Source organism: Battus philenor, unplaced genomic scaffold (assembly GCF_028537555.1).
Source record: "Battus philenor isolate CCGP_79_NKW_IND1 unplaced genomic scaffold, ilBatPhil1.0.hap1 SCAF_5, whole genome shotgun sequence".
In the NCBI taxonomy this organism is placed as follows: Eukaryota; Metazoa; Arthropoda; class Insecta; order Lepidoptera; family Papilionidae; genus Battus; species Battus philenor.
Window position 1 is genome coordinate 8,280,896 of NW_027181715.1, and position 13,404 is coordinate 8,294,299.

General features: G+C 29.9%; 4 protein-coding genes across 4 annotated transcripts in view; 1 reads left to right on the plus strand and 3 right to left on the minus strand.

The window, feature by feature from the left end:
- Nucleotides 1–795: 795 nt before the first annotated feature.
- Nucleotides 796–6,068, minus strand: ScsbetaA (Succinyl-coenzyme A synthetase beta subunit, ADP-forming). Its single transcript, XM_068773080.1, has 10 exons — nucleotides 5,935–6,068; nucleotides 5,333–5,530; nucleotides 5,177–5,247; nucleotides 4,835–4,997; nucleotides 4,277–4,417; nucleotides 4,048–4,174; nucleotides 3,511–3,654; nucleotides 3,070–3,197; nucleotides 2,526–2,678; nucleotides 796–2,031 (listed from the first exon to the last, which is right to left on the minus strand). The coding sequence occupies exons 1-10, from the start codon at nucleotides 5,998–6,000 to the stop codon at nucleotides 1,852–1,854; spliced, it is 1,371 nt and encodes a 456-aa protein (XP_068629181.1). The 5' UTR covers nucleotides 6,001–6,068; the 3' UTR covers nucleotides 796–1,851.
- Nucleotides 6,069–7,910: 1,842 nt separating this feature from the next.
- mTerf5 (mitochondrial transcription termination factor 5) lies at nucleotides 7,911–9,240 on the minus strand. Its single transcript, XM_068772994.1, has one exon. It carries the CDS (start codon nucleotides 9,153–9,155, stop codon nucleotides 7,911–7,913), a length of 1,245 nt encoding a protein of 414 aa, XP_068629095.1. The 5' UTR covers nucleotides 9,156–9,240.
- A 645-nt stretch (nucleotides 9,241–9,885) lies between these two features.
- kune (kune-kune) lies at nucleotides 9,886–12,277 on the plus strand. The gene is made up of 3 exons (XM_068772734.1): nucleotides 9,886–10,071; nucleotides 11,059–11,334; nucleotides 11,729–12,277. The coding sequence occupies exons 1-3, from the start codon at nucleotides 9,930–9,932 to the stop codon at nucleotides 11,992–11,994; spliced, it is 684 nt and encodes a 227-aa protein (XP_068628835.1). The 5' UTR covers nucleotides 9,886–9,929; the 3' UTR covers nucleotides 11,995–12,277.
- Nucleotides 12,278–12,456: 179 nt separating this feature from the next.
- The window catches only part of LOC137929923 (uncharacterized), a 97,849-nt gene continuing 96,901 nt past the window's right edge, over nucleotides 12,457–13,404 (minus strand). The window contains exon 10 of the mRNA XM_068773061.1: nucleotides 12,457–13,019. Within this exon, the coding sequence (XP_068629162.1) occupies nucleotides 12,511–13,019 (509 nt within the window). The 3' untranslated portion in view covers nucleotides 12,457–12,510. The remainder of the gene's footprint in view (nucleotides 13,020–13,404) is intronic.

The following is a 13,404-nucleotide window of genomic DNA, read 5'->3' on the forward strand; positions in this document are numbered from 1 at the left end:
GTGTCTACCAAAAATGTTTATGCGATAAGGTAAATAAAGCGTTTAGCGTGGTACAACGCACTTTCCGAACTTGAAAAGAGTTTTTGTAATACAAAATAACTCCTACACAACATGCGTGACAGTTATGTCCTATGCCTTTTTCGCAATTGTAAACAATTACGAACGAATTCATTACGTATCTTTTATTTTTCATCTATACATCTTTATTGTGTCCATTTATTAACATGGAAAATCAATCTTATGAAGGCCAAATTTAAAAGCACGTGATAGGCCAAACAAAATCTCGGCTTTCCGTAGATAAGGATCCTTCTTAAGATGATCAACATTTGGTGATTTAAAACAATTTTCTTTGAGGATATTTCATAATATTGATGAGGACAGTTTAAAAAATTTCCCATCGATGAAATAAACATAATAATATCTGTTAATTACTCTATCTGTGCTAATCATACTATGATAATTTTTCTACCAATTAAAGTCAAAGAAACGAAATTACATCCAAATAGGAATATCTCACCTTTCCTTCATTTCTTACATGTACACTAAACTGTATACAGATAGATGGTTATCTATTATTTGTAGTTGAAACTACTAATACAGATGTGCTAATTTGTTAAGTATAATGTTCATTGCTCAGCCTTTTATCAGAGAATGAATTAGATGTTGTGTTAATGCCTCAAATCACAGGTCATACATACATATCAGTACATAGGATAATTGCAGTCAATTATCCTGTTTTGTTAGGGTGTAATTACAAATAAAAAAACAATTTAATGTAATGTTTTGTCTTTATTGTGAGATAACAACAACCAACCGATAAATTTAAATTACTGATTAAATCCTCAGATATATTGTACTTTTTCACAATAAGTGAGTTTGATAGACTATGTCTATAAATATAGTTTAAAATAAGTATAAATAAACAAATACATACAGCATTGTAATAACAAATATATCAAAAATAAAAATATTGAATTAAGATGGTTACAACAATTACAACTGATATAGTAAACTTTACTACATTACAAGTATTTATAACATTTCAAAATAAATACAATATTCTACAAATTTATCAGTATAGAAAAGGTTATACAAACATTTGACATGATTGTGGATCGGACCGTAAATGGCATAGTAGTACTATAGATATTAGTTCATTTAAACTAACAACCATGGAACTACTCACTTCTAGCTTTAATCACAATAATCATTGACAGAGAACATTTTTACTCGCGTCTAAATAGAATGTTTTCTTTCTAAATTATTGTTTGAAAGCACATTTAGCTTTGAAGAAAGATACCCCAAATGTGTGAAATTAGTTTATAAACGAATTTTTATAACTCCTTCAAAAATTTAATGTTTTTTTTTGTGTTTTTCATGTCAATATTAGGAAACTAATAAACTAAACTGATGAATATCAGTATAGTATTTTATCTACAATTCCAATTTATTAATAAAAAATAAATAATACAACTCACTGAATGTCCTTAATTAAATTATTTAAATTGTAATGATGTAATAAATTACTTGCTTACAAGACTATACAAATGTAATAAAGAGTAATAGTATTCGAAACATTCTAAGTGAGATTAATCATGATAGAAAGTATCAATACTGTCGCTCAAAGCGAATACATTGTAAACACTCAAGAATACATTATAATAAAGTTCAGCACATTTATTAATGCATGATAGGAAATATGCAGTTTAAACAATATTTTTAATGACTTAACGAGAATAAGCAATACAATTGGCAATTCTAGTCGTCTTTATGGATGCGTTTTTTTTTTTTCGGACGTCAGCGCGTAAAATCAACTACAATGTAACAATACTGGTGGGTTTACTTTCATATCTACTTCTCGATCATGTATCTAGGTATGTCAAATTTAACCTCGACGCCGGCCTTTTTAGCAAGTGCGACGATCTCGGAAAGCTGAACTACCAGCTTGGCGGCCTCGTCCAGGTCATCGCGTGGAACAATTCGAAGTCCAGATTCGGCAATCAGTTTTCTCGCTTCGTTTACTTTGGTTCCCTAAGAATAACTCAAATCATGTGATTTCACGGTCATAAATACTAATAGAGGGAATCTAAAGGTTATAGTTTAGTTATTAGAAGGAAAAAATTTTAGGTGATAAATGAGGTCTTTACTTGAAAGAATTACTTGCTTGTAGTGGCAGTAAGCGAGGCACATCGCTCGTGTAACCAATGCCCATAAGAATCGAAAAGTTCTCGTGCGGCGACCACGAGCCGGTAGACGCGTGGTAGGTTACCACCCCACCTCGACGACATAGTTAAGGCAGCGCAAGATCGGTTATTGTGCCGATCTTCGTAGAAGGCCGATGCCTTACAGTGGGCATCAATCGACTGAATAGAGAAGATATCTCTACTAGTTAAAATAGAACCTTCTCTGCAAAGTGTGATCAGAAAATCTTTTTTCTAAGCTTCTCCTGCTTGTTCTCTTTTAAAAATGTTCTTAAATGGTGAGAAAAATTAATAAAATACATAGAAGAATACAGAATTTTATACCTGCAGACGAACAATCACGGGAATTTGTATGTTTAGGTTCTTAGCAGCAGTAATAATGCCCTCGGCAATGACGTCACATCGCATGATTCCTCCAAAGATGTTCACCAATATAGCAGACACATTGGGATCTGACAATATGATTTTAAACGCTTCCTGCAAGATATATATAATTATTTAATCCATGATAGCAAAATATTTATTTCACTTTGCATGTTAATTCTACACCTTTGATTATTTTTTTTTAATCATATACATAATGTTTCCATAAGACGGTTCAGTGGCAAATGCCATCGAAAATGTTTATATCATATATTAAAAACCATTAGAAATTTCAAATACATGTACATGTAAAGTTAGAACAATCAAGTATTTTGTTAAAAGAGGGAAAGGATTTTTTTTAAGATTAAAGCAGTAGTACATGAAAGGAATACTTAAGTCATATGTTAGTCTGCTATTAGCCTGTAGTACATATAGCTAGCTTGTATAAGTTAGCTTTATATTAAAATGACACACATTAAAATTTTTTTATTAATAATTAATTCACCGAAACTGCTTGAGCGGTAGCACCACCTCCAACATCAAGGAAGTTTGCCGGGTCACCACCATACAGCTTGATAATGTCCATAGTAGCCATAGCAAGACCTGCTCCATTTACCATGCATCCAATATTTCCTGTAAAATTACAATTGCATAAACATATTAACTTTATTCTAAATTCACATAATGAGTGATTCAATAGGATTCAGATTTACGATTTCCTAAAGTTGAAGTGTTGACATAGCTAGTCACTGTAAATTTGACTTTCTAATAAGGAACAATTTGATTGGTTACCGGGCCTGACCAATGGATTGCGGGCAAATATGCATCTAATTATTCTAACTATATACAGGACAACTTTCTTAAAATAAATTACTTTTTTCATTTTCAAGTAAGCAAACAAAATTCATAATTTATTTCCTTAATTCCTATTAATATGAGTGCTCACCATCAAGCGCAATATAATTCAGATTAAATTTAGCAGCCTCTATTTCTTTTGGATCCTCTTGAGTGGTATCCCTTAAACCAAAGAGCTCCTTCTGTCTAAAGTCCGCATTATCATCAAAACGAAACTTGGCATCAAGGCAGAAGACTGAAAAAAATTATCATATTAATTAATGTGCAGCTACATGTTTTAGGAATAAATTATGTTGAATATTTTTTTTAGTAATCATTTACATTGGGTTGAATGATACATAATGCATATAAGGCATTAAGTCTGTTATAACACACACAAAGTAAATAAATAAAACAAATGAAGCATTGGTAATATATTTTTGTCCTAAAATATATATATATATATATATATATATATATATATATATATATATATATATATATATATATTCTAATAAAGAAGAGAAAAAGTTTGTGGCAAATGGGCAACACCTATTCTTTACATAATTATAATACAAATACCAACTGTTTCTGTATTTTAATTTTATTGATATGTAACTTAGTAATTTTATCAAGATTTCATACTTACATTTACCAGTTAGTGCATCTTCAGCATAGGGATTCACTTCAATCAAAAGTGCATCTTTCTTTAAGAACAGTTCATACATTTTTTTGATCATGCCAAATGCTTCTTCAGAATGACTCTCGAGACCAATCTGTGAATATCAAATTTAAAAAGTTATCATTGTTATAAATATGCATGCATATGTTATGTTTGAATATGCATAGACTTATTATATACTTTATCAATTGTTTACCTTTTTCACAACTCGACATATCTGGTCATCAGTGATGCCAGTCATAATGTCAATAGGCTCATAAGTAATAGCATCAGGATTTTCTGCAGCCACATCTTCAATGTTCACACCTCCTTGAGATGAAGCAATTATGACAGGTCCCTGTTAAAAATAAAAAAAATATTCAGTATTTTCGAGTAAATTGTAAAACAATTTTTCACAAAAATCTGAACAATAACCTTACAATATAAAAGTATGTTTTATTTATTGCAGTACATTATCCGATATAAAAAATAACTTACTGGTGTGAATGGTGGAATATTTAATTTTTTCTTGTAAAGTTTGTTAGATTAGAAGGTATGTTAATTTAATTTTTATGTTTTTAAATTTAAACTGTCCAATTACAGTTCATGTTGATGTGTCTGTTGGAATGTTCTTAATAAAGTTATAACAATATTATGTGATCCAAGTAAAGGAAAGGCAAATATTCAAATACTGAAGTTGAACATTAGTCATGGCATTGGTCATTATATTACTCAAAACATATTAAAAATTAACAAGAAAATAACTAAATCTTACATTGAAACTGCGTTCCATCATAATGGCAACATAAAACTCTCTACGAGGGAACTTTCTTTCCGTCACCATGACCATATTGCAAATACGACCTGCAGCTCCTGTCTGTTTGGTCACCAAGAATTGCTTCAACATTTTTCCAGCAATTTCACCAGCCAATTCAGGGCTAAAATAAAAAATTAACTTTTAAAATTGGTATACATACATTATTTAAGCTAGTATTGATAACAATACTTTATATTCATATTTTAGATTATAATTATCTCTCATGTACATCAATATGAACTGTTAGAATAGTGAGTTAGGTTTGCTAAATAATACATTTAGAAAACTTAAAATTCTTACGTGTCAACCATGCGAACACCACCTTTTAGACCATTTTTAAATGATCCTCTTCCTCGGCCACCTGCCAGAACCTTTTGACAACATATAATTTAATTAGATATATCAATATAAAATGCTCCTAGGACAAATATAATATTTTAGATAGTGAAAACTTACCTGGGCTTTGAGTACTATGTCTTTGGTATTAAGTTCTTTGGCAAACTTAACTGCCTCATCCTTGGTCTTTGCAACATTAAATTTTGGTACAGGTATACCATGATCTCGCAACAGCGTGTAACTAACATATTCATGGACATTGAGGTGTCTCACTTGTTGTTTGTTAGGAAGGGTACTAGCAGTCGTAGAAGCCAATAGCTAAAATAAAATTTTAAAATTATCCAATCACCAATAATGTCTTTGCATAATGTTTTTGCAAAATAATGTACAAGATAAACATTACAAGCAAACAGGGACTTATTTAATCTACAAATAAAATTATTAAAAAATAAATATTGTTACGTACTAATGACGTAAGGCCTTAGATGAAAAGACAAGGTCAAATATATAAATACACTAGCGATATTGAAATTGTAACCAAAAACAATAAATTCTCTGTATATTTATTTATTAACGACAAATTTCATATTTTGCACTTATCCTTAGGAGAGTATAAGTAATTAGCGAATTTTTTTTTTAATAAATATGATAAAAAATTGCACTTTTTCAACATTCCTCTATTAATACAACTTTAAATTGGTAAAACACTTATAATATGTTACCTTGACTCCATTTTTTAAAAATAAAGTTTCAGCAAGACCAAAAGAACGAGGGAGTAAAGTCGCCATTTTTCGTCCCTAAGAAGTACCAGTCACAGTGTTGCCTTTTTCTAGGCAGACCTTGCCTAGTTCAGCCAGAATAAATTGCTTAGAAAAAAAAATGACAAGATAAAAATAGCACAGAGTAAATACAACAGAATAGAAATAAATTTTTCGAATAAAAAAAATAAAATCTACTCGGGTATTTCGAGTTGGAGAATAATATTGGTTCTTAGTTAATATATCGTAATCCCCCTGATTTAGTAAATTTAACAAATATTTACTGATGAATAAAAGCAAAGAATCGTGTACTTGAATGCACTTATTGTAGAATAATGACAATCTCCTTTCTCAATTCCTATTATTCTTTATTAAAGCAATTAGTATATCTTTGCAGCATGAATACAGACAGAAAAGGAATAAGGTTCAGCTAAACGAATGATAGCAAACAAAATTGTTTGGTTTTCGATCCAGAGAAAAAAATAAATTATAAATTGATAAAGATTCGAAGTAATTACAAAGCAAAACAAAATCTAGACACGGAATATGATCCTATTTTTGAACTAATTTATTTGCACTTTTGAGTTTTTCATTGATGTAAAATGACAAACATTGTTGCAAATAATGTTACAGTGTATGCACACAAGCAGAGCCCTCGAGCGTAAACATTCCAAAAAGATTCAGTAGGGTGAAATGGAATAAGTACAAAGTTTATTATTGACTTTGATCGAAGCAGACAGCAGAAGTAACACGGAATATCGCAATAACATAATGTTACTGTAATTTTTATGCAAGATAGTTTAAAAACATTCGACTTCTAAATTTGCTAAAAGATTTGAATTAATATGATTACAGTAATAAACTATTGCGTTCGAATTAATGCCTTCAACTGGTTACTTTGAGATTGACTTTCAGATAACTTTATCATGTAATAAAAAGTAATGAAGAATATTTAAAACAATCTTTGCAATAACTGTACTGTGAACCGTCATATTTTATCACTTAATTTTCAACCCGAGAGTATCGATCGTAAATAGAAGATAATCTATTTGCTTAAAATTTGACGTCTTGTTGTCGGGCAACAGACTTAAAGTAACGGTAAATCTGTAACAGAACTATAACTCATCCACAGCCCGACCATAGGAAGTCTCAATGATATTATTCCTCCAAGTACATAAATAGCTATATTACTTTGTCAATACAAGCATTTCTTAATTGCGTTCCTTTTGGAATAGTCTCTCTTCCTTCGCCGCACTCTTTTGGTATATCATCATATCACAGTACAATTTTGAATATTATTTAATTCTTTTAATATGGCATTTCGAGTTTTTACAATTTTATTTAATTTTAGAACTCTTACAATTGGTAAATTTTTTCTATAATATTCGCCAAGCGTGCCCAGCCTTGGCTGCCGCTTAACAAATGAAACGAAGGACACGTCCTCGGCCAGCTGATCCGCCTTCGCGTTCCCCTCCGTCCTCGCGTGCGCGTTCGCCAAACACCGCTTAATATTCATTCCTTTCTCACTTTCTTTTATTCTCTACTTCACATTTTCTTTCACTTCCAAAGCTAAGTTCTCACACCTTCCATGGTGTCAGAACTTGCGAACGTGGACCCAAGCTTGCCACCATGTTTTAGTACATGAAGAAATTTATCCCCTTACAAAATAAAATTTGCTCATTTAAGTCTATTTGTACAAGCAAATTAGTCAGGCTATCAAAACATAATATTGTGTTAGGTTTTAAAAATATCTTACATTTATATAGTATTCAAAGGACACTATTAGTAGCTCAAACAACTAAATCAAGCTACATTTGATATTAATGTTAGTAACATACATGGAAACTTCTGATGTAATTAATCTGTTAGTGCCATGAAAAATAATAAAATCCAATAAAATTAAATATTGTTTATTATATATAACATCTCATATCTATATTTTATTTTAAATAATAATTACTTTCATTTTGATCTGCAATTTCACTGTTTTTATTTTTGCTCTCAATCCAAACACCATTTCCGGAAAAATAATGATTTTTTTCTAATAAATATAACATCAAACTTAACTTTTGTGAATTGGTAATTTTAGACAAATCTAAATGGTCAAAAGGGAGGAGTTGGTGCACTTCTTCACTGTTTAAAATATACATCACATCACAAATTTTTTTCCATGGATATAGCAGAATAAAACAATTGTCAAATATATCTTGTGCTGAAAACTTTTTTAATAATAGGTCAGCAACAAATTTCATTTGAATCAGTGGTACATTAATCCAAAATGGATGTTTTTTAAGAGAATTTCTAATATCTCTGGCTGTGTAAGCATTCTGTAGAATTTGATGAATAAAAAAAACTGTGTCCTTTCCTTTTCCAAAACAATCCCCTGGAGCCTTCTGAAATGCTTCATAATGTGAATTGCTGCTTGACAAAACATTCAGACTCACACAATTTTTACGGGAATTATACAAGTTCAACAGCCTCTTTGTAGCAGTTTTGTTATAATAAATAATTTTAAGAAATCGAGGATGCTCAAAGTAAGTAATAAAATCTGGAGTATTTTTAGCTTTCTCTAATCTTTCTCTGATGGTTGCTGGACTCAAGGTATATATCTCAAAACATCTTGTCTGAGCTTCTTTACTTATATTGAATTCTTGTAATATATTTTTTATTTCTAACATTGTTTGATACTTTCTCATAGCTATTCTTGGATGTAGCCTAATAACTTCTTTTATATCAATGCCCCCAATAAATCTAAAATTATAAATTAAATTTCTTAAATTTTCAGAATCTGCATGAATTAAAAATAAATTGGCTTTTATTTTTTGATTAGGCATCATTATCTCCGATTGTAAGATTTTTAGAACTTCATTAATTACTTCAAGTGGGCGGTGTTTTATAGTTGGATATGTTTGCAGACCTCTATTAAACTCATCACTGTTTATATCTAATAGCAGTTCAAGATATCGTTGTATTATTTTCAATCGAAGAGAATACAGTGAAAGTGTATTTACATCACCATATATCAAAGTAGTTAGTGATGTGGGCCACTGTGTCATGAAACTTGCAAGTCTATTTTCTACATTTAGATGACTTGGAATGCACCCATTACTTTTCAATTCTCCTATAGTTTTTCGTTTAATGATATTTATGTAATTTAACAAATTTTCAGGTGTCACAGGTTCCATTCCACATTCTTGTAACACTTTATGCCTAAATTTGATTGTAATAGGTACTAAACTATAAAGTGAAGGGTTTGAAATTAAAACCTTATTGGAATACCCAAGTTCGTTCAAAGTCTCTAATAAACTTTTAATGTTTCTTTCAGTAATTTTGTTAAGAATCGGATGTTTTATTTGCAAATATTTTGCTTCATACTCTTCTATTTTGAGATATTTACATAAAAAGTACAATGTTTTATTAGGATAGGTGGTATTTAATCTTAAATTTCTAATATTTTTAACCGTAATGCTATCCAGGACCATTAATTTTCTTAAAAACATTTTATCATGTTAACTTTATTAACTAGGAAAACTGTTATTTAATAAATATCAAAACAGTAATTGACAAATGATGGATAACTTTTTTATATTTCAGTGAATATACATAAAAACTTTTGGCCGATCCATGTAAAATTGGTGTTTAATTTTATATGTACGCATTTCAGAAAACTGGCAAAAAAACAATAAAGTAGCCCAAAATAGTCAATACATAACTAAAAAAAAATATATGTGCTTACTACTTCGTATGAAGTTCAGTTAAATGATTGGTAGAATTATAATAATTTAAACACGTATATTAATAATAGTTTGTTATCTGAAGACTAATTATAATAATAAAGTATTTTTTTTAAATTACGAACTTCAAACCCTATATCCTAACACAATCTGTGACAATATTTCTTCTGCCTTAGTTGTGTTATGGGCGTTACTAACAGCGTAACAGTTAAATGAATTACAAAAATGGTCACTTCTAAGTCAAAAACAGGATTGTTTGCTTTAGGATTTTACAGTGTAGCCTCTTTGTTTATTATAACAGCATTTGTTAGCCCATTTTGGTTAGTAACGGACGGTAAACTAAAAAATCCGAAATTTCTGAAAATTGGTGAGTATCTAACTCTGAGTTTGATATGTACATAAAAACAACTTTTAAACTATAATCATAAGATTTTCTCTAAAAGAAAACAAAAGTATTAAGTTTTTCCTTTTGTAGCTGTTTATTGTTTAAAAACATTTTCACATGTACAGTTCAATTTTTTAGTGTTTTGTTTATAATTTGCCAATTTCATTTAAATAAGCCAGGTAGTAAGTAATAGTATACTTAACTTAAAAATAGACTTCTATTCACACAGTAGGTTTTAAATGAGACAGTTTAAGCCATTTGAAGACATAGTAATTGAAATTATAAAAACTACAAAAATATTCGGGTTAGTTTCTTTCATGAGGAAATTGATGTTTTAAAAAATCAATTGAGTGAACAAAATGTAGTGTTATCTCAATATTGTCATTTTAATTGAAAAATTTGGACTTAGGCTTTTAATCAGTTAATATGAATGAGATTATTATTAATATGTTGCAGTGCAACATCTTTGTGAAATGTATGTTTTGGCTAAATAAATTTGGAACAAAATTTTGCATTTGCTCTAAAATGTACTTTATTGGTTATAGTAATTTTATGAAGCACAATCCAATAATAACAACGAATAAAACATTCAACCAGCCCTCTCAGATACTTTGACATAAGCATCGAAAACATGTTTTGAATTTCAGCCCAGGCAAAATTTTTTTCTCTTTGTAACTAGTCACACCATTGTGCATCAGTCTCTGGTTGAACATCCTCATAGCATGGTAAAATAAATTATGTATGGCAGGAGCCCAGGCTCCTTGAGGACACCTTTCCTAAAACATTACTTTATTCCTACTTTAAAGAGGTTTAGTCTAACAGTCTAGCTCTCAACAATCCCAACCTGGTAAAACTGTGAAAGGCAGTGGACAAACAATAGTTGATAAAGTCTTCATTAAAGATAGCTTGTTCCTTGTTTTAGATTATGTAAGAAATAATATATTTTTTAATAATACTTTATTCTTGCAGGCCTTTGGGAGGTATGTTTCAATGGTTTTGAAGAAGTGCACCATTGGTATGACACAGTATTCAAAGGATGCTGGTGGATATTTGAAGAAGAATACTACATCATACATGATATTCTTTTACCAGGATTCTTTATAGCAACACAATTCTTCTTCACCATTGCAACTTGTTGCATTCTTGTGTCAATGTTTATGACTTACCTGTACCTTAAGAAAGACAAAGATGATGATAACTATGTTACTCTTTTAGTTACATTGGGTACAGTTCTGGTATTTGGAGGTAAGTTATTATTGCTATATTACTAAGTATATAAAACATAATATATTTGTTTAAAACATGTGGAAAAATGGAAAAAAAAATTGGTTAAATGGGTCAAAGACATTGCTGAATCTTCAGGCAAGATACACCCAGATATAACATCTTCATCAAAATCTTTATAGAAAGATTTGTAGTATATGATTATTTAAATTGAAATTTTCTACTGCAGGTTATTGTTTGGTGTGTAGAGAATACTGATCTACATATGTCATAGCTTAATAAGGGTCATTGAGTTTATAAAATTGAAGAATATCTTGCTTTAAAATAAATAAATTTTAAAATAAATAAATAAAATTGTAGGCATGTAGGAAAAATAATATTTAATTTTTTTACATCTTGTCAACACCGGTTTCAGGATTTGCAGGATTGGTATCCGTAATTACATTCGGAGCTAGAGGAGATGGTCGCGATTGGATGCCGAATTGGGAACATAATGACCTTGGGTGGGCATTTGCTTTAGGTGCAGTTGGAATAATCTTTTTGTTTCCTGCCGGTATTCTATTTCTTATTGAAGCTCGTGTTCAGAAGTACAAAAGGCTACATGAGATGCAGAGCAGAGAACCATCTTCTCACAGCATGCATGAAAGGAAAATTGGATTTTCTGGACACACAGATATTTAAAATTTTTGACTACGTAATTTGTAGCGTATATAGAGAACTTTACCGTCCAAAACATAGTGATTGTATGCATAGAAATATACATCTTTTATATATGTTAAGTGTTTGTACAATGAAGCCAGTTTCTACTAATTGAGAGATTTTCAGCAGTGGTTATAAGAACCTTCTTTTTCTTTATAATTAACAACACTTTGTTTGTTTATTACTGTATTTCTCTCTTGTACTTACAACAATACAGCAGTATATAAAACTATTGTTACTATGCCTAGGTAATTTAAGAAAACTGTATTTTTATATTAACAATTAAAGGTTTTTATTCTACATCTTTATTCCTAAGTCCTTATAATACTTTCGGTATATTATTTTTGCGCCGTCCTTTTTAAATTGTGGGCATTTTTTAACTTTAGATGAGTTGAAATTATGATAAATGGGTAAATTAAAACTATGGTTAAGTTCCAGTAAATATGTTTTAATTGAAATTTTGTGCAAAATTTTTAAACTCCATTTTACTATAAAACATTAAATTTTAAATATTTTATAATTAGATTCTGATAAATTTGGTGGTAATTGGAAATAATTCGGTACAGTATTTTTGGAACGTAAAGCTGTTTTAGCTGCTTCAAACCCTAGGGATACGCATAAAGATTCTTGAAATCCTGATATTATACCATGAATGTAACCACTAGCAAAGCAGTCACCCGCTCCAGAAACATTTTCAATCCTATTAAGTTTTTCAGTTGCGTAGTGATGTATGCTCATAATTTCATTATTTTCGTTGTCATCTCGTTTAATAACAGTAACACCTTTATTACCTAACGTGACAATAAGTACTACAATAAATTGTGTTACTATTTTGGACAAATTAATTATTTCGTTAATGTCTGATTTTTCTTCCACAATGATATTAGGTTCAAGAAATTTTGCCATTGATCTTAGTTCTGACAAATTCGGGCTCGAGTATGTAATTTTATATTCTTTGGAGAAAAGGACTTTCGCAGCTTTTCTTTTGTCGGTAGGTTCGAAAAAAACTGAAACAAAGATATAAGTAGTTAACAACAATTTCTATAGTTATTTCTAATAAGATTAGAACGATTTAGTAAGAATAGAAAGAAGAACTGAAAGTATTCTTTTTAATAAATTAACCGTAACCGAAGTATGAATTGTAAATGAAATCTATACTATGAGACGGGCTTTAATATCTTAATTACGGATCTCAATGTGCAGCTCTAAAATAAATTTATGCATCTAAGTACATTGATGAAATCTGTGCTATACTTTTGGTGACAAAAATATAGCATTATTCAGAAAATGTAAATAGATGGATTTATGGTGATAATTTTCTTTTAAAATAAACTGATATATCACGTTATAAATATAACTATTCTAGTTTGAAAAAAAAGTCAAAGTAGCGAG